At 43.3% G+C, this 18487-nt stretch overlaps 1 protein-coding gene across 3 annotated transcripts in view; it reads right to left on the bottom strand.

Moving 5' to 3' along the window:
* The window catches only part of EIF4E3 (eukaryotic translation initiation factor 4E family member 3), a 192704-nt gene extending 174217 nt beyond the window's left edge, over positions 1 to 18487 (bottom strand). The window contains exon 1 of one of the 3 annotated variants that reach the window (XM_036219381.1): positions 15102 to 18487. Coding sequence is in view for 1 of the 3 variants with exons in the window: in XM_036219380.1 (XP_036075273.1) it covers positions 11844 to 12025 (182 nt within the window). In the remaining 2 variants the exon portion in view is untranslated. Of the gene's footprint in view, positions 1 to 11843; positions 12026 to 15101 lie in introns of those variants that run through there. The other 2 variants (XM_016141495.2, XM_036219380.1) reach the window with 2 other exon arrangements.

The raw sequence follows: 18487 nt of genomic DNA, 5'->3' as shown, positions 1-18487 counted from the left end.
TTGCACCAGCCACTGACCCTCAGAGCCACAGTCCCAAGGGAACTCAAGATGTTGGGCTTCCAGGATAGTCATTAAACCATTACACAGTGGAGATGTGCACAAAACTCACATAGCTCAGAGGCAGAGGTAATAGCAAAGCAAAGGACCATGCCTAGGTGTCTGTATGTGTGGTGGAGGTGGTGGAGAGCATGAGGTATAAGTGGCAGAGCTCTAGAGATAACATTCTTATAACTATGGACCAATGAATGCTCCCTGGGTGTCGAATCTGAATATCAAAAATACATTTCTGAAATCAGCTCCCTAGCCTGGAGGTCACTAAGGAAGTACAATTATGAACTAGTTTGGGGACAAACAAGGGACTCCTATTTAGCAGTTAAGGTCTGGTAAATAAATCTACCTAAAACACTGGGTTTACAAGTCATTTCTATTATTTATAAATAAGTAAGACATTGTTTTTTAAAAATGGAAATCCACAATAACCACCTTGATTGCATTTTGCTGCCAGACTTGAAGCCTAAAATAACTATGTTGAAGAGCGTGGTGAAGAGTAAGGTACTTGACCAGTGCCTTGCTCTGACAGTGCCTGGGCTTGCAATGCACCAGCTACTCTACCCAGGCTGCCTGGGCTTGGGGGTGATAAAGTCCTGACTTGGGTAAGTATTGATGTGCTATTTAACACAGACTTTTATGCTGGGTGTTTGTTTGTTTGTTTGTTTGTTTGTTTTGGGGGGGCTTAAATTATAAAAAAATTAGGGAAAAAACAATAAAAAAACTTAAATTTCTTCTGAAGAGATTTTCAATAGACATAAAAATTCTATTGCTTTTATATGAAAATCTATTGGCATTCACTCCAATACTGATTTTTCTTCCTTTGAAGAGTTTTACTGACCTCCCCAGTGAACACGCCCAGCACACATATCCGCAGCCTGCCTGGAGCACACAGGAGAGGGTACACCGGGCTCCTTTCCTACAGGGTGGTAGGTGGGGGCACTAGGGCCCAAAGGAAATAAATGTACTTTGTATTTTTTCATTTTAAAATCATATACTTCACATTTTTACTAATTTTTAAAGTTGCACTTCAATATGTGATGGCTTAGAATAAGAATAATTTGAGTGCCCACTTCACACAGCATTATGTCAACTTAAGCAAATACAATGTGAAGATAACACCATCTAACCTAAAAGAAAATTCATTGATGAACATTTTATTTATATCCCTTTTTTAAAATGTCCCCGGTCTTTTACTCATATTCTAGTATAGGAGGCAATTACACAAAATCATTTAGGTCCCCTCAGTTTCACTTTTTTGAATAAACTTTTTTCTTCAAAATTTTTTGAGGAAATCTAATTTCCATAGTCCAAGAAAGGCCTCTAGAATGAAACAAGGACTAGGCAGTATTGATCAGTGTAAGGCAGCAATGTCAGTAGCTAGAATGTATAGACTGAATTCCTGCTAGTACGCTAAAAATTTTACCTTCATTACACCATTGAATCCTTGCAAGCCTACTTATGTGGCTGTCAACATAACTCACTATTACACAGGTGAGCAAGGCAGAGCTCAGACAAGTTTGGTAACTTGCCTAAGGACCCAAGAACCTGATTTGAATACAGGTGACCCGCCTGAGATTTCCTGCTCTTTACCCCTGACTGCTGAACTGTCTAGTCAAGCCATACTTACATTTTTTAAAATCAGGTTTTGCAACTGGCTCTTGGTGTGATCCCATCAAGTCCACAATTTTCGCTGAATCCCATTTGGAAAGATTACTATTCTAAGAAAGTTACATGGACACATAGACACATGGACACATGTAACTTTCTTATAATAATAATCTTTCCAACAGAACAAGGTAGGGAAGGTCCTCACTAAAACCAACAGGGCCACAATAATAGCTCTATTCTGATAAATATCTTATGATGCCAATGTATCAGTGTCTGAAAGAAAATATATTAGGTTCTGCGGAAATTTATCTTCCTAATTTCTAATGGAGAAGGTTGGATTCTGTGATCTTAAAGGTCTCTTCCAGTTGCTGGTCAGTTTTATGAATATCTAGGTTTCAAAATAACAAAACAGTGTTGTCAGAACTTCTGATGGTACTAAATATTTGGCTTGGCCAGTGCAAGACATGGCATTCTTCTGCAAGCCAAATCTGATACTGACGGTCACTGAAAAACACTAATATGTCTAAATCTCATGTGTGAACCTAAGACATCTTTAATAGGCAAAACTGGGCCATATCCACAGAATCAATTTTGAAAGCGGCAAACAAGCTGAGATTTTTTAAATGATCTGCCTGTAAACAGGTCAGTGTGTACTGAACTTGCTGATTTAAAAGAGAACCAAAGAATCAGGGCCTATTTTCACATTCTCTGAATTCTATGCCATCCTCTTACAGTATACAGCTGGAGCTGAGAACATAGCAATGGAATAATAAATCCTCCCCCAACCCCCACCCCCTAGTTAGTTAAGGTTAAGGAGTTTGAATTGTTCCATCAGGAGTTTCCCCTATGAGTTAATATTACTATCATCATGGTTTTATTTTATTGAGCAGGTATTACGTGAGGATTTTACATATATTATTTCTAACCCTTCCAGCAATCCTGCCAGATTGGTATCATTTAGCCCCACTTTACAGATTAGGAAACTGAGGCTGAATGAGCCTATTTCTATAGTACAGCCTATGGTAAATCCCTCTCTCACGCCTTCCTAGATTATCTGCTCCCTTTCCTTGGGCTCATCCACTGCTCTTGTCTATCATTCTCTCCACCACCATCCATCTAGCCACTGTTAGGAGGCAGCAGAAGCAGAGATTCAGGACAGGGTTAGATGCCACCACGATCCCTGGCAATAATGATATCCCAAAATGTGATACAAAGAACACAATTCAGGAAGAACATATCTTCAGGTCATCATTTTCTGGTGCTGGACATTAGAGGAAGATAATTAACCAAACAAAAGCCATAGATGGGCTGCAGCAGGAAGGCAGGAAAGCAGAGGGGTTAACAGGATGATGGTCTTTGGAGTCAAAGATCTCAATTCAAGTTCCATCTTTGCTACCTACAAGTTGTGTGACAAGCCTGATTCTTCTGACCTTCATTTCTCCTCCTTAAACACATTGCTTTGTTACTTAGACTACATAAGCTAATGCTGTATAAAATATCAAACACTAACACAGCTCCTGACATCTAATAAGCAATTGTTGCTAACGTCATCGTCGTCCTCATCATTATCATAATCATCGTCATCATCATCATCCTGGGCAAAAGAACAGGAATAGATGAGAAAGCAATTAGAACTAAGAGACACTAGCCACATTTTCTAATCTGTGGGACAGAGAGTAAAAATCCCCAGAAGTCTGTGATAGTCACACACAGAGCTGAGAAACTCCTATATCCATCCTCAGAAAAGCAAGCCCATCAAATGCCTGTCTCTCTGGACTTAAGGCCACAGCTCCAGTGAGGGATGCCTCCAGAAGCTGTGATGGTTAAGACAGAAGTGGGAAAAGATCCTTCAGGTCTGCCACATTGTCAATTAGTATAAAAATGTAACAGGAGCACTTAATTTTACTTAAGAACAAAACTCCCAACTCCAGCTTTATATTACTCTTATGTATCTTCAACTTAATGGAATAATGGGAAATGCATCTTAAGATTCTCTATGTAAAAGTGGTTAAAATTCCTTGTCATTTGTGCAATTAGGAGAAGGCGGAAGTCCAATAACGTTGAACCAACTATTATACTTGAATGGTTTTGAGGCACCTAAGCACCATTTATGTGCAAAAGTTTAATGTGCTACTTATAAATCATCTTTATCTACTCATTAAAGCAAGTTCCTAAGAACTCCCACAAGACAGAACTCTTTGAGCTCAATTTAAGTCTGAAATGCTTCAAAGCATTTTATCCTCCCTCTTATTCAAGAAATATTTACTGAGCCTGCAATAACTAAAAAGAAAACATATCATGTGCTACATCCATGCATTAGATCACTTCATCCTCATTAAAACATTATGAGCTAAATAGTGGTCACAACTATGCAAACTAAGTTTGAAGGCAGTGACTTGACTAAAGACATACAATTGGCTAGTGACAGAGCTGGAACTTGAACCTTAAGGGGAACCTTGAACCAAGGGTTGCCTGGCAATGGTGTACTTAGTCACTCGCCTAAAGTGATCGTTTACTGCAAGACCCACGCTCTGCTTTGTGCCATGAACACAACTCTGAACTAAACACAGTCCCAACTCTCCTAAAGCTTGTAATCCTTAAGTCAGACTGTCCAGCCTTCCAAATGTGCCTTCTCCATTAAACCTGTCCTTAAAGACATGGTTGCTGCAGGCTAAGCTCATGAATAAAGTTCATTGGGTCTTTGTAAATACCTAAGGAAATTACCTTAACCATTACCTGGCTAGCTCTTAGCAGGCCGCAGCACCATTCACCAAGCCTGGACACATGGAGATGCTTCTCACAAAGGAAAGAATCTGGAAAGGTTTCCCCAAAACCTGCCTGCATCCATGCCCCTCAAAGTGTTGTTCATCAACCGACAGCTTCATCCGGGAGCTTATTAGAGATGCAGAGTCTCAAGGCTCCTCTTGACACCTGCTAAATTCCAGGTGATTCAAATATATATTAAAGTTTGAGGTACACTGGCCTATGTCATCTAAATCAAGTCACCATAAGAAATGCCAACAACTCAGGAAGTAAAAGCTAATGAACTATAGATAGCATTAAAAGAAAAATATAAATATCGGTATTCTAACACATGTATATTTTTCATCACTCAGAGATTATCAAGACCATTATCATTAAATGTGAAGGACAATCCTATAATGGTACTTAACTGTGGGTTTTAGGCAGGGCTCTCTTCTTCCTCTGCAAATTTTGAAGCAGGAAGGCCTTAGCTTAATTACCTCTGATGACACTGGCCCGTGTTTTCCCTCTTTGTGAAAATAGTGGTAGGCCCAGATTACCTCTTGAATCCTGTCCAGCTCTTATATTTTAGGATATGAAAATATGAAAGAATTGTGTCCCATTCATTGTTCATATTCACAGGAATGCAGTTTTCGGTGGGGTTAGGGACTTTAAGGCTTCAGGTCACACAGTCCCTAATTCAAATCCTTTTTCTGTTCTAGATTAGCTGTGTGACCTCAACAAGAAACTTCTCGGGCCTCAATGTTTTCATTTGTAAAAGTGTCACTGATATGTCCTACTTCAAAATTGTGAAGATTTTGTGGATTATGTACAGCACCTAGTCTAGTGCCTAGCACAATGAAGCAGTTAATATTAACAGGTTAAAGTGAAAAAAGATGTTTAAAATTTTGTATATGGTACAATATAGCCAACTAATGGGGACAAATACCCACTGTACATGCACACAATAAATGGCTGATAAAAAAAATAGATATAGACCTAATTTGAGAGATCATTTCATTTCAGAGAACCACCTTAAAGGGGAAAACTATAAAGCCAAAGATATGTCTCCTAAAACCCAGTCTTCTTGTTGATTTACTAACATCAGGCTCAGCTGTCAAGAGGAAAAATTCACACAGGTTGTTAACGTGATAAAGGGTGTCCCTTACTTATCAATCATTCCTTTCAATATGATTTTGTTTTAATTACTTTTAGATAGATCTGTGGTTTGAGGTTACATCAGCTTGCTGTTTGAGCAAGAGTCACATGTAAAAATGGTCCAGGGCCTATTACTAACATTTAAAAATGCATCCATCGAAACTATCTACATAAACTAAATGCTTTATTTTTGCATGTTTATTTAATTTTGATTTTCCCTGCTTCCATCTATTGTCACTCCTACCCTATGAGCTCCTTGGCAGTAGCAACTGGGACTCTTGTCATCTTGAAATATAATCAATCCTTTAGTACATGGAGGATAAGTGAAAGAAAGGTATAACCATATTAGAGTTGAAAAGAGAACTATATAAGGCCAGGTTTGGGCCTGTCATCATGCCAGATCATGGAAGTCTTTCTAGCTGTCTTAGGTTTGGAAATTAGAAAATGGCATCTGTATTATCAAAGGAGGAAAATATATTTTTTTGAGCAGCTTCTACCGAGGAAGAACAAGTAACTTTTCTGAGGATGTTTAGGGCCCTCAGAACCATCTGCAGGAAGCAACCAATGAACCACAGTTGGGCAGGCTATGAGTCCCTACTGAGGGCCTTCCCTGCCTAATCTGCCCAGAGATCCTTTGCCCCTTATAGAATCCTTGGCCTTTAAGAGAGCCTGTGGGTTCAGAAAGGCAAGAATGCGGAAAAACTAGGAAAAGTCAAGATGCTAGCCACTCTCTTCCTATCAACTATGGCCTTCCATGCAGCCTCCTGCCCTCGCCTAGTCCCAATGAGCTATTTTGGGAACAAAGACCCTCTTTGTCTAGCCTGGCCCCACTTCCCCCTATCAGATTTGTTGTTATGGATCACACAGTTGGAATACATTAGAAAGCAACGCACCCTGAAGGTGGGTCCTTCTAGAACTCAGTACCTCTCTGAACTCATTGCTGATATTAAAGCTCACAGCATGTGAGATAACCCTTCTGGGAGGCCCAGGTCCAATGTTGTCCTCATCTTTGCATTCTTAGCACCTAGAACAAGGACTAGTAACTAATATGCTCAATTAATATGATCAATAAACAGGGTGGTAATTCTCTAGTTCTGATCCCTAAGGCATTTGTTACAAAAGTACATTCCACCCAAGAGGTCTGACTGAGTTAGTCCAGACAGGGTCAGAAGCCTGCATTTTAACAGGCACAGCCAGGTGATTCAGATGTAGATGGTAAAGGCACTATATATACTTGGAGAAACACTGGCTGGGTGGAGCTAAACACTGATGAGGTGGAGTTGGTGGGAGATGTTGATGATAGCCCATTTTTATGATTAAAAACACTAGAACACAAAATATTCACTAAGCACCTACTATGTGCATTGCCATATGCACTCCCAGGAGTCACACATGAGGAAGTTAGAGCCTCAGGGTCAAGTGGGAGGAACAGAAGAGAGGAATCAATAATCCTAAACCAAATACTGGCCTGTGAAAAATGTTAGTGGAAACACAAAGGTGGTGGTGGGTTTAAACTTGCCTGGGCTAAGGGCTATTGAAGGACAATTATAGAATTATAGATTCCAGAATCTCAGTAAGGCCTTGAAGTATCCATGGCAGCTTTTTGGGTAGACAAAGGGAACAAGGGCATCCCAAGAAGAAGGAACATTGTGAGACCAATCTCAGAGGCTGGCAAGTCCATGGTTTATCCAGGAAGAGAGCCAGTAGTCTGTTATTATCAGAAAGAATGGACAGACCAAGTGGTACTTGGTGCTGGGGAGAGGTAGATGATGAGGTTAACAAGGAAGTGGGTTTCATATTAGACACAGCAAAATGGAAATTTGTACCATAATCTTTTGTCTACGGTTTTCACTTAAAAAAAAAAAAAAGCTGAGAAATGCTTTTTTCAAATTAAAGTGGCCCATTTCTGAAAACAAACAACAACAAAACCAATCTGAGCTGCTCTGGTAAAAGTAAGGAAGGGTGGAGATACAGAATCCCACCTGTCTGGTACACACAACCCCATAGCAGAGGCGCCCTTAGGTGACAAGAGGGGGCAGAGGAGTTTTGAAATGATAAAATCAGATGTAGTGTGGAAGGCTAACCCTGCCAGACCAGGTGAAGGCTGCTTGGAGAAGGGAAGAGCTTGGGAGCAAGTATGCTAGTGTGTAACTGGGGCTAGAGAGGATTAGGGCCCACAGAAGGAAGGACATAGAGAGGAGAAGATGGCTTAGGCTTGGAGCAAGTTTTCCAACAGTGAGTAAACAATATGAAGTACAGAACTGGATGAAGTAGGATACTTAACAAAAGAGGATTCAAGGAACAAATGAAAATTCCAACATTGAAAAACCTGTAGGATGGTGGTATTGTTACCCAGAATGTGGTAGGTAGTATGTGTCCAGAACTCAGGAGAGAGCTAAAGCCTAGACAGTAGACTTACAAATGATAAACAGAGCTGTATGAACCACCATAGGAGAAGGGAAAGTCACTGTGGGTAGAATTCAACAACTCCCTAAATATTTAGTGTGGATTTGTACTAGGCTCTGATCTAGGAGCTGAGGACAGAGTAATGTAATGGGGGAAAGAATCCTGTGATGCTTACATTATGAGAGAAGACAGGCAAATGGTGCTAGTCCTGTGGAGAAAATAAAGCAGGGTGAGGAGCATGGGGAGTGTGTGTCTGGATGTGTGTGCTAGTTTGTTTCAGTGGTCAAGGAAAGCCTCCCTGAGAAGATGAAATGTGAGCAGAAACTGGAAAAAGAAAAAAGCATTGTGTCTAGCAGATGACCAAGGGAGAGGAACTGTGGTGCCAAAGGCCCACACTTGGGATGATAGAGAAAGAACGAGAGGGTCAGTGAGCTAGAATGGCATGGGCAGGAGAGAGAGTGACTGGGAGGCAGTGGGAGAAAGGTGTACTGACTGGGCAGGGGCAGGAAATGCTGCAGCGTCTCTTGGGCTACTTACTATAAGCACTCTGGCTTTTGCTCAAAGTGAAACAAGGAACAGAGAAGTGGCATGCTTTTACTTAGATGTTAAAGGACCACTTTGGCTGCTGTGACGGGAATGGACTGTAGAGGGCAAGGGTTGAGGCAGAGAGAGCAGTTAGGATGCTCTCACATTCATCCAGATGAGAAAGGCGGTGTGGTTCAAGGAATAGGGTGTAAGTGGTAAATATGAATTGGATTCTGGATACTTTAATGGTAGAATCAACAGCATTTGTTGAAATGGATGTAGGGGGAGGGAGAAGGACAGAGGAGAAAGGGGGGAAGCAAGGAGAAGGAGAGTCACAGATGACTCCAAGATTTGTGGGCTCAACAGATAGAAGGATGAAGTTCCTGTTAACTGCTCCTATCTGAGACAGGATAGATAGAAGAAGGCAAATTTGGGAGGGAAGTTAAGGAGGTGGTTTGGCACATGTTGACTTTGGATGTGTGAGACATCCACATAGAGACATAAGGAAGAACTGAATACACAGATGTAAAGTTTTGGGAATCGCCAGCACACAGATGGAACTGAAAGCCTTGTGACTGGATGAGACCACTGGTGTGAATGGAGACAAGAAGAGGCCTGAAGACTGTGGATAAAACTTAGAGAAAAGGGGGTCACCATATGATGAAAACAAAGTAGTCAGAGACACTCAACCAAGACTGGCCTCCAAGAATCAAGATAGGGCAGTGTTTTAATTAACCAGAAAATGAAAGGGAAACTCTTCATTCTATGCCCTCAACCAAAATTACCTCCCAAATCTTAAACCCTTAGCCATACAGTCTACTTAAAAACAAAAACCAAGATGAACTTATTGGAGTTTACTATTGAGAATGAAAATAACACCACTGAGAGGCTCCCCAATTCATTTTTGAGGGGAATGAATTAACTTGCTGGCTTCCTAACACTGAATTCAGATAAACTGCTCCAGGGGTATTTGTGTGTGGGGATGTGGGTGTGTGTGTGTGGGGGGGGGGGGGGGCGTGGCATGGCCTGTAATTTGGCAGCATCAAATACCAATGTTAGAAGTTAACATTTATTAAGCATTAATGTATTGTTATTTTACATTCATCACTCTCATTTAATCCTCAGAACAGCCCATTGAGATATATCCTATGATTATCCCCCTTTCACAAACAATTAAAGTGAGGCTTAGGAAGGCTAGATCACTTGTCTGTCATCGCACAATAGGCTGGATGGTAGGACAGGCCAGGAGAGAGGACTTTGGATGTCGTGGAGCTCAAAACTGATGTCTTGAGTAGCAGACGTCGGCTATGCTGGAGTGAAGCTTGCCTTGGTGGGCTCCCCTGAGAACCTTACCACTCTCTAGAATCTTGTTTCTCTAGGGGGAAAAGTTATAACTAAACCTCTAGAACTCGATGTGTTCATAATCCCAAGAGGAAGGGGGCAGCCTCCACACACAATACGAACTCTCAAAGAAGTGGAGAAAGTTCAATAAAAGCTAGGAGATGACTGATCAGGCAAAATGAATTCATATGTGCAATGTTGGAATTAACTATAATTTCTAAATTAACAGAGTCATTTCTATTAAAGATTTGGACATTGCGACAATAATATATTTCCTTTGGTTTCTGGATTCCCGAACACAAATATGTGCAAATACATAAGAGGACAGTATAACTTGTCTTCATTGAAGTTACCATGTTCTTATCTTAAAATATACCAGATAGTCTTAAAAAGTTGTGTTATATAGTATTAATATCAAAGACCATTCTTAACATGTTGTGCCTGTAAGTAGACTAATTTTTGACCTGTTTTAAAAGAAACTCTCAATACTGTTTTCACCAGTCAACAGAATCCACAATTTGGACCACAGGTCCAGGTTTAATTAACACCTTGAAAACAGGTATCAGTTAACAGCAGCGTCATAGACGTTAACAACAGCATATCTTCAAAAACAAAGGCACACATGACTTCATTCTGATAGTTTGCCAAAACCACTCTTGTTATAATAGTAAAATGCCCTCTTAGCATCCCATAATGAAAGTGAAAATGTTTCTGAAAAAAAGAGACTGCTGTATCTCCCCCACCCCCAACTTCTTTGGTTCACTGGAAAAGACTGTGCTCCAAGTGTCAGTTCTTATAGTTGGGTGCTAATTCCAATAGAAAGAAAGAAACAACGAGCTTCTCTTCCTAAAAAAGATGAATATCACTTTTAAGAAGTTTTACTGGCATTTTACACAAGGCCATTTAAGACCAGATTTGCGACTATTAAGTAAATTTCACATAAAACTTCACATACATTTTGTCCTAACAGTTAACCATAGTTGATACAAAGTCATCCAAATTTCCATAAGCTCTTGGGGCAACTCTGAGGTGTCATGTTGGGCACTCACTGTATGGCAAATACCAAGAAAGGGCTTTACATTCATCAATTTCTTCATCTGTTAAAAATTTATTGTGTTCCTACTATGTGTCTGGCACGATTCTAGGTACTGGGATAAGTCAAAAGCAAAGTCTCTGTTCTTTGTCGTTAAGTGCTGAGGCATTGAGACGTTGAAAGCAAACAGATTCATAATGCAGTGCTGTGGTATTAAGCATAATAAAGAAAAACAAGGGAGGGCAGGAGATTACAGAATGGTTGAAGGGTGGGAGTGTGCTTATTTAGATGCGGTAGTCAGGGAGGCATTTTTGAGAAGGTGGCACGTGAGTTGTCCCGTGAGAAAGCTAGTGATGGTCCCCACTTTTACTGACAAAGTGAGGTATTACTCAACACTGAATCCCCAGAGCCTAGCAGGCGTGTGGCTCCACAGTAAGTGCTCAAAAAATACCAGCTCGTGGATGAGAAAGAATCCAAAGAGGTGTCCATGGCAGCGCCGGTGCGGAGGCAGGTGGAGGCACCCGCTGTGCAGCAATACCACCACCACCGCACACTTCCCGGGAAGATTGGTCAACTTTCCCCAGAGCTGTCACCGCGAAGGTCGTGTCCTGAGCTCCCCGAGAGGCCCATGGGGGTAACCGGGATGGCATCACTCTCCCCACTTTACAACGACTACCCGCGCCTGGCCCACCATCTCCCACTGTCCAGCGGGACGGCCGCCCGCGGGCGCTCTTTTAAAAGGCAACAGAGGGGGAACGTGCTGCCGAAACTTTTGGGGCTGCGCCTGTTCTCGCTCAGCTGTGAGACGAGGCCGCCGGACGGCCGCTCGCCCCTGCCCAAGCCTCGGTTTGCGACCCGGCTTTGCGCGAGACCCGGGGCGGCGGGGCCGGGGCGCCCGAGACAAAGCGGCGGTGCAGGCCCGGTGGGCTGGCGGCGGCGGCGGGGCCGGGCCACACGGGCGGGCCCCGCGCCCCCTCACCTGTCGAGCCAGAAGGTCCAGGGCGAGTGCAGCGGGACCCCGCCCGGCTCCGGCCGTAGCGCCGACAGCTGCTGCAGGCCGAGCGGCGGCGCGGGGGCAGCGGCGGCGGCGGCGGCGGCGGCGCGGGGCCTCGGCGGCTCCCGCGCGCCGGCGGGGGGCGCGGCGGCCGGGGGCATCGCCATTTTCTCCGCCCCGCCTGGCAGGCCGGCGGACGCGCGGACCGCGGGGCGAGCGGCGGCTGAGTCACCCGGCCCCGCCCCGCGCCGCGGCCGCCCCGCCCCGCCCCGCGCGCCCCGCCCCCAGCCGCGGCCGCCCCGCCCCGCCCCGCCCCGGCCCGCCGCCCGCAGCCCACCGGGCCCCGGAGCCACGTCGCGTGGGGCGCCGCCCGGCAGGGGCCGCCAAAAACCAGCAGGCGGCCCAGGGCGAGGTGGGAGGCCGATTCGGCACTGGCAGCGACAGCCGCGGAGCCAGGGCAGAGCTGCGGCCGGGGACGCCTTCGAGGGCTTTGCGGCTCAAAGGAACAGAGGACCCATCAAGCGAACAGACAGGAGGTTGGCGAGTTGGATGGACAGGCTACAGGAAGATGGAGAGATGGCTGGGTGGACCAGTGGATGGAGTCTGAGACGCACGTGGTGGTGGTGGGGCGGATAGATATATCAGCAGACTGAGGGATGGGTGGAAATGTTGGTAGATGATTGGAGTAGGGGTGGAGGGATGAAAGGGGAGATGGAAGCATAGTTGGATGTGAAAGATACAAGGGGAACCTCTGGCCAAATCAATAAAGAGACTGGAGTGCCCAAGAGTGCAGAAAGGACCTGACAGACAGAAGCCAGGAACTACTGACTCAGGCATGAAATTGCAATAGGTCAGCCTTGAATTCCTCATGGTGACAGCATGTTTCCAAACTCAGCCGATTTGAAAGGACTAGAGCCCTCATCCCACCCTCTCTGGGGCCACCATGTGCCCATAGTGAGGTGCCTACGCCTGGCCCGAAGTGTGGCCAACTTCAGAGGAAGGTTCCCAAAGTCAGCTGAAGTACTCCGTGCTTGTCCCAATGTACCTGCAAAGATGGAGGTGGAAACCTGGCAGTCTAGAACACAGAACCCTCTGCTTTTTGCACCTCTGAACAAAGAGGAAGTCCCTAACGCCATTAAGATTCCTGAGGGATCTTCCTAGCACAGCCTCTTTCCAGGCCAGGTCTCTGTCACTCTCTCAAAAGAGGAGAGACATGAGGGCATGTGAACACACGTTATAACCAGCATGGGCATGGATACCTCTTTTAACTTTGAATTTCTGGAAAGTCCCTAGCCTGTAACAGTTCTATCGCTTCATAGATTTTCCACCTGGCCTAACATTTGTTCTGCTTTTAACTTGAGCATTCACTGGGATGGAATAGAATGGGAGCTGCAAAACCAGATGCATTCACAGTCTTCACAGCACTGTGAACACCTATTTTGAATCCCAGGGTAGGTGCCTTCCCTAAAAGGTATTCAAGTCCAGATAAAATAACAGTGAACGCAAGACCACTGCTTTTTGATCCCTGCCTCAAACAATTTCTATGCAACATGATCTGGAAGCAGCGATGTAGTTATAAAGTTCTTCCAACTTTGAGATATTGGAGGTCCTTTTGGTTAGATACATTTTTAAAATTTCACCTTTTTTCCCCCCCAAGAAAATACATATATGGCGTTGTTTAGCTTGTCTGAGCACTTTACACTTATTAACTCATTTAATTCTCATAATAATCCAATGAGGAAGTTACTATTATTGGCCCATTTTATGGATGAGAAATAGAGAAGTTAAATTAACCCCAAGGTCACACAGCTAATAAGTGACAGAGCCAGAATTTGACACAGGTATTCAAACTCCAGAGTCTAGGCTTTTAACTGCCAGGCTCTATTTGCCTGTCCAACTAAAAAACTGACAGGACCACATATGAAACATAAGGCAATGAATAGTAAGTCTCCCTTCATCCCAAGACTATCAATCTTCTGTTCAGAGGAAACCACTGTTAACAGCTTCCTTCTAGAAAAAATGCAAGTATGTACATAAAAGCATATATCTAGATATATAAATTACATACCTATCTATATCTGTTAAAACAGAAATAGAAGTATTTTATACCATTGCTGAACCTCCTTATCTTAATTTACATTATATATTTGAAGATTTTTTCCATATCAAAACATAGATCTACTTCATTTTAAGGGCTGCTAAGTAATCCATTCTGAAGAAGTAATATAATTTAATTCACTAACCCTCAAGATTTCTGTGGTTTGTAGTCATTTTCTTTTACAAATAATGCTTCCATAGCAATTTTGTATTTAATGTCTTTCCTAATCTGCACAAGTTTATTTCAGAACAGTTTTGAAGTCAATTTTTTGCCTGTGTTTAAAAATTTGATACATATTGCTAAATTACTGTACAAAAAAATGGTTACATGAATTTATATGTAACTAATTTATAAATAATAGTTGATTCTGAAAACTTATATTTAGTAAGGAACATTTATCTTTATAAAATCCTAAGGCATTGGTAGAAAGGGAGTTTTTTCTTTATAATGATTCAAATTAGTCGAAACCGTCAACTTTAACTTCTTTACCTTTTAACAACTTCAGCAAGAAAAGGTTATTTTAATAGTTTCATCTTAAGTTTCTAAAAGACAGTATGCACCACATGATAAATTATTTTCAGAACTGAGAACTAAGAACAGTCTGGCAATTTTTCTTTATTGAGTAACAATTATGTACCTCCGTCTCTTTTTGCTTTCACTTCCAGGATGCTCAACATTACATCTGATGCTCAATCACAACATCAGTATTAACTAATGAAGAAGCATCACCATTTTTATATTACTCTATTGCTATTTTTATTTTAATGGCCTGATTTCACATATATATCTAATACAACCCCTCAAATATATTTTGAAAGTAGGTGCTATGCAAAAAAATTTTAAATAACCTTTAGATTAATAAAAGAGTTCAGGCAACATGACTAAGTTGAGAGGCAAGGAGAGAACGGTGAGCATAACTTTCATTCTTTTCCTGTTTGAAATGTATGAGACTTAACTATTGTTATTGCTCTTCAGAATCATCCTTAGAAGATAACAAATTAGGAAAATTCCCCTCGTCTTCTCTACTTTGTAACTGGACAGCACGAATTAGAATTTCAGGGTAGAAAGGGAATTTGTACATTACCTAAGCAAACCCATCACTTTACAAATGAGGAAACTGAGGCCCAGGGAGGTAGGTGACTTACCTGAGGCCACAGCTCTAGAAAATGACAGAGCAGGACTAGAACGTGGGTAGCTTGAGATCCAGGCCAACGTGCTCTACCACTGAGTAAACACGCAACTCAGACGACTTGGGGTGGCAGAAGGGAAGAAGAGAAGGTAACCCCACAGCCCCTAGCAACGAAAACAACAAAAAGGACTTGAGGTATTCATAAATAATTAAGCAATTAGCTGCAGCAGCTACTCCCTTCCCCTCCAGCATCCAGTCACCAAGGCAACTTGGGCAGGGTGCCTGCTGGTTGCCTAGTAACAGTGTGGTCTGCTCCCCTGACATGCTCCCTAGGCATCAAAGATTTGAGAGCCTGGAAGAGCCTTAGACAGGGATCACTATTCCAATACCTTCATTTTCAAAATGGGGAAATGGAGGCCCAGAGAAGCCGAGTAACCTATGCAATATCACACAGCTACTCAGAAATAGAGCCAAGCTCCATTTCCATTTCCTTTCCATTGCAATAGGGATGCCTTGAGGACACTGCAGATGGGGGAGATCTCCTCACAGTTCTTAAAAGAATGAGAAAGTAAGACCAAGCAAGCAAGCAAGCGAGAAAGAGACTGAGACCTTGAGCTCTCATATGCAATTAGCAGGAGCTGGTAATCCCATCAGCCCAACTTTCATCATCACCATGGCAACATGGGTGAGCTGGGTGCTGGTTGCCTAGTAACAAGTGGTCCTCTATTTTCCACTCACATCAGGCTCTCTGGGAGTCACAGGAACAGTAGAATGTTGGAGCTGGAAGGGAAGGCAGGTATCTTAACTCAGTCTCTTCCTTTTACCAACAAGGAAACTGTTTGGGACACTGTGCAAGGTCATGCAGTCACTGAGCTCACAAGTAATAGGGACTCATTGTTGGCCAGCCAGCCTTTCCTGAATTCCCTCCATTTGACATAGCACTGCAGGAAGGGAAACTACACTCAATGAAGTCAAAACTTTGGAGAGAAGTGGCTGGTGGTTCCCTGGAGTTACTACCATTTGTCTAAATAGTGGCTATGCCACAGACAAGGCCTGGCACACAGTAGATGTACACAGAAGGCACTATGCCCAATAGTTAAACCTAGGATCTCTAAAGTCAGAAAATTTGAGTGCAAAGTCAGCTCTCCCCAAATCTAGAAAGCTTCTTATCTCTCTGTGCCTCAGTCTCCACATCTAAGAAATGGGCATTCTGACCATGCCTACCTCTCAAGTCATTGTTAAGATGAAATGAAAAAATGTACATGTCAAGTGACTAGTATATAGTAAGATGCAGTAAATGTTAGGTAGTCATTCCACACTCAATAAATATTTGTTGTATGTCTGCTATGCAAATGCCACAGTGTCCTGGGCTCTTGAGATTCATTAATGAGCAATACAGAAAAATATTCCATGTCTCAGGGAACTTACTTTCCATTGGAATGACTGTGTATGTATGCATTTTTTTTTTTAAAGCTTGTTGAATGGACAGAGGAATTCATTGGCAATTTTCTGTGTTTATGTTACAGGGCTCCTTCTCTAAGTCTGAGAAGTTTCCTGTTTACAGAGTGTGATGCTATAAATATGCAGGTCTGTCTTGTAGTGGGAACTGCATTTTCCTTTTACAATCTCCGGAGACAAAGGAAGGCAGCGGCCACTAGATGGCAGACCTCTGTCTCCCTAGATACAGGACATACGGAGGCACAGGGAGGCACAGGGAGGCACAGGCCTGGGGCACAAGTCCCTGACTGAAGCTTCCAGCAAAGGCAAGTAAGTGTTGCAGTCGCTCATTCCTAGGGCGATGGCTTGGAGGGGTCTGGGAGACTTGAAACTCCTCTAGGAATCTGGGGTCATCAGGGGAGACTGTAGCATGGTTTAAAAAGCAATCACTTTTAAAACGATTCTGAATCCCACTCTAACCAAGATCCTGCCATGGGAAAGTTGTGTGACCTCAGGAAGTTATTAATTTTGCTGTGCTCCGGATTCCTCATCTGGAACATGGAGAAAATAATGAGAACTCCCTCAAGGGGCAGCTCTGAGGCATATAAGAGAAATATGTCTAATGCATCCTGTAAGCTACATACAGAAAAAGCTCAACCAATGGTATTATCTAGAATCTAAAAGATCTCTGGAAGTCTGGTTCCGAGTGGCAAGTGGAGGGAAAAAGGATAAAGGAGAAAGAATTAAGCATTTGCAGTGAGGAGACTGAGGTCCTCCCAGTCACCAAGCATGGAAAATGTGACATTGAGGTTCAGTTGTCTCACCTTCCACATCCAAATCTACCTATCAGCCACAGAGTCTATCTTTTGTTCTTCCTGCACCCCTAGTATTGATCTTCTGTCTCTATTCCTAGTGGTACCACCCACTCTCAGTCTTACTTTCTGAGTTCCAGCCAAGCACAACACCCCCCTCACTGGTCTCCCTGCTTCCAGTACTTGCACTTCCAAACCACTGCCAAACAGCAGCCTTAGCAACTGTCCCAGACACTGATTCGATCATGCCTACCTACTGTGCTTCACTGGCTTCCTACTGCTCTCAGAACAAAACCCAAACTCTTTACAGGGCCCAACAGGGATTAGCATCTTCTGGATCCTTCCTGCCTTTGCAAACACATGGCTGTCCTCTCCTTCCTTCCTCCAAGCTTCTCAGCAGTCTAGAGGAATCTGCACATGTTGTTTCTTCTCCTAAACCTCCAACCTCTCTGCTTTCCATGGCTGGCCCCTTCTCCCACTCAGGCTTCCTGGGCAAGATCTTACCCGCCCTCCAACTCTAGAGCAGGTCCTCCCTTTTCCCTAATTATTCCTTTTACAGCAAGCTGCACTGATCTTCTACCTGTCTCCCACACCAGAACATCCTGTCCACGAAGGCTGGGCCCCTCTTGTGTATCTTGTTCTGAAGCCTAGCATACGGCCAGCCACATGGATGGCATACTACCAAGAGCTGTTAAGGAAATGAACTGGGTATACAATAGCTATTGATTAAAAACAGTATGCATTCATCTCTCAATTTCTAGTCTTTCTCCTCTGCCAATTTATTATTTTTGTGGATGGCTGATTAGTTTTCCTAAAATGCACTTTTCCCCTTTTTCCTCTTTGCTCAAAAGCCTTAAATGGCTGTCTCTCACAGGCTGAGTTCTGAAATTTCCAGTCTAGCATTTGAAATCCTCCCCACCTAATTCACCTCTCTAAAAGCAGTTGCGGAGGTGGCTCCATAGTGTAGTGGTTAGCACTTCTGCTTTGCTCACAGAAGGTCCTGGGTTAACAACCCAGGTGGAACCACCCACCATGTCCCAGGTGCACCAGGCCCTGGTTTCATACTGTGAGAGTGTGGGAGGGGACACCCTACCTTCAGAAATCCAGTTCTTAAGGGGGAAATGACAACATCCATGGGTCAGGGGTGGAAGTG

Source organism: Rousettus aegyptiacus, unplaced genomic scaffold (genome assembly GCF_014176215.1).
Source record: "Rousettus aegyptiacus isolate mRouAeg1 unplaced genomic scaffold, mRouAeg1.p scaffold_m13_p_4, whole genome shotgun sequence".
NCBI lineage: Eukaryota > Metazoa > Chordata > Mammalia > Chiroptera > Pteropodidae > Rousettus > Rousettus aegyptiacus.
The sequence above is the reverse complement of the archived record's forward strand: the minus strand, read 5'-3'. Positions and strand labels throughout refer to the sequence as shown.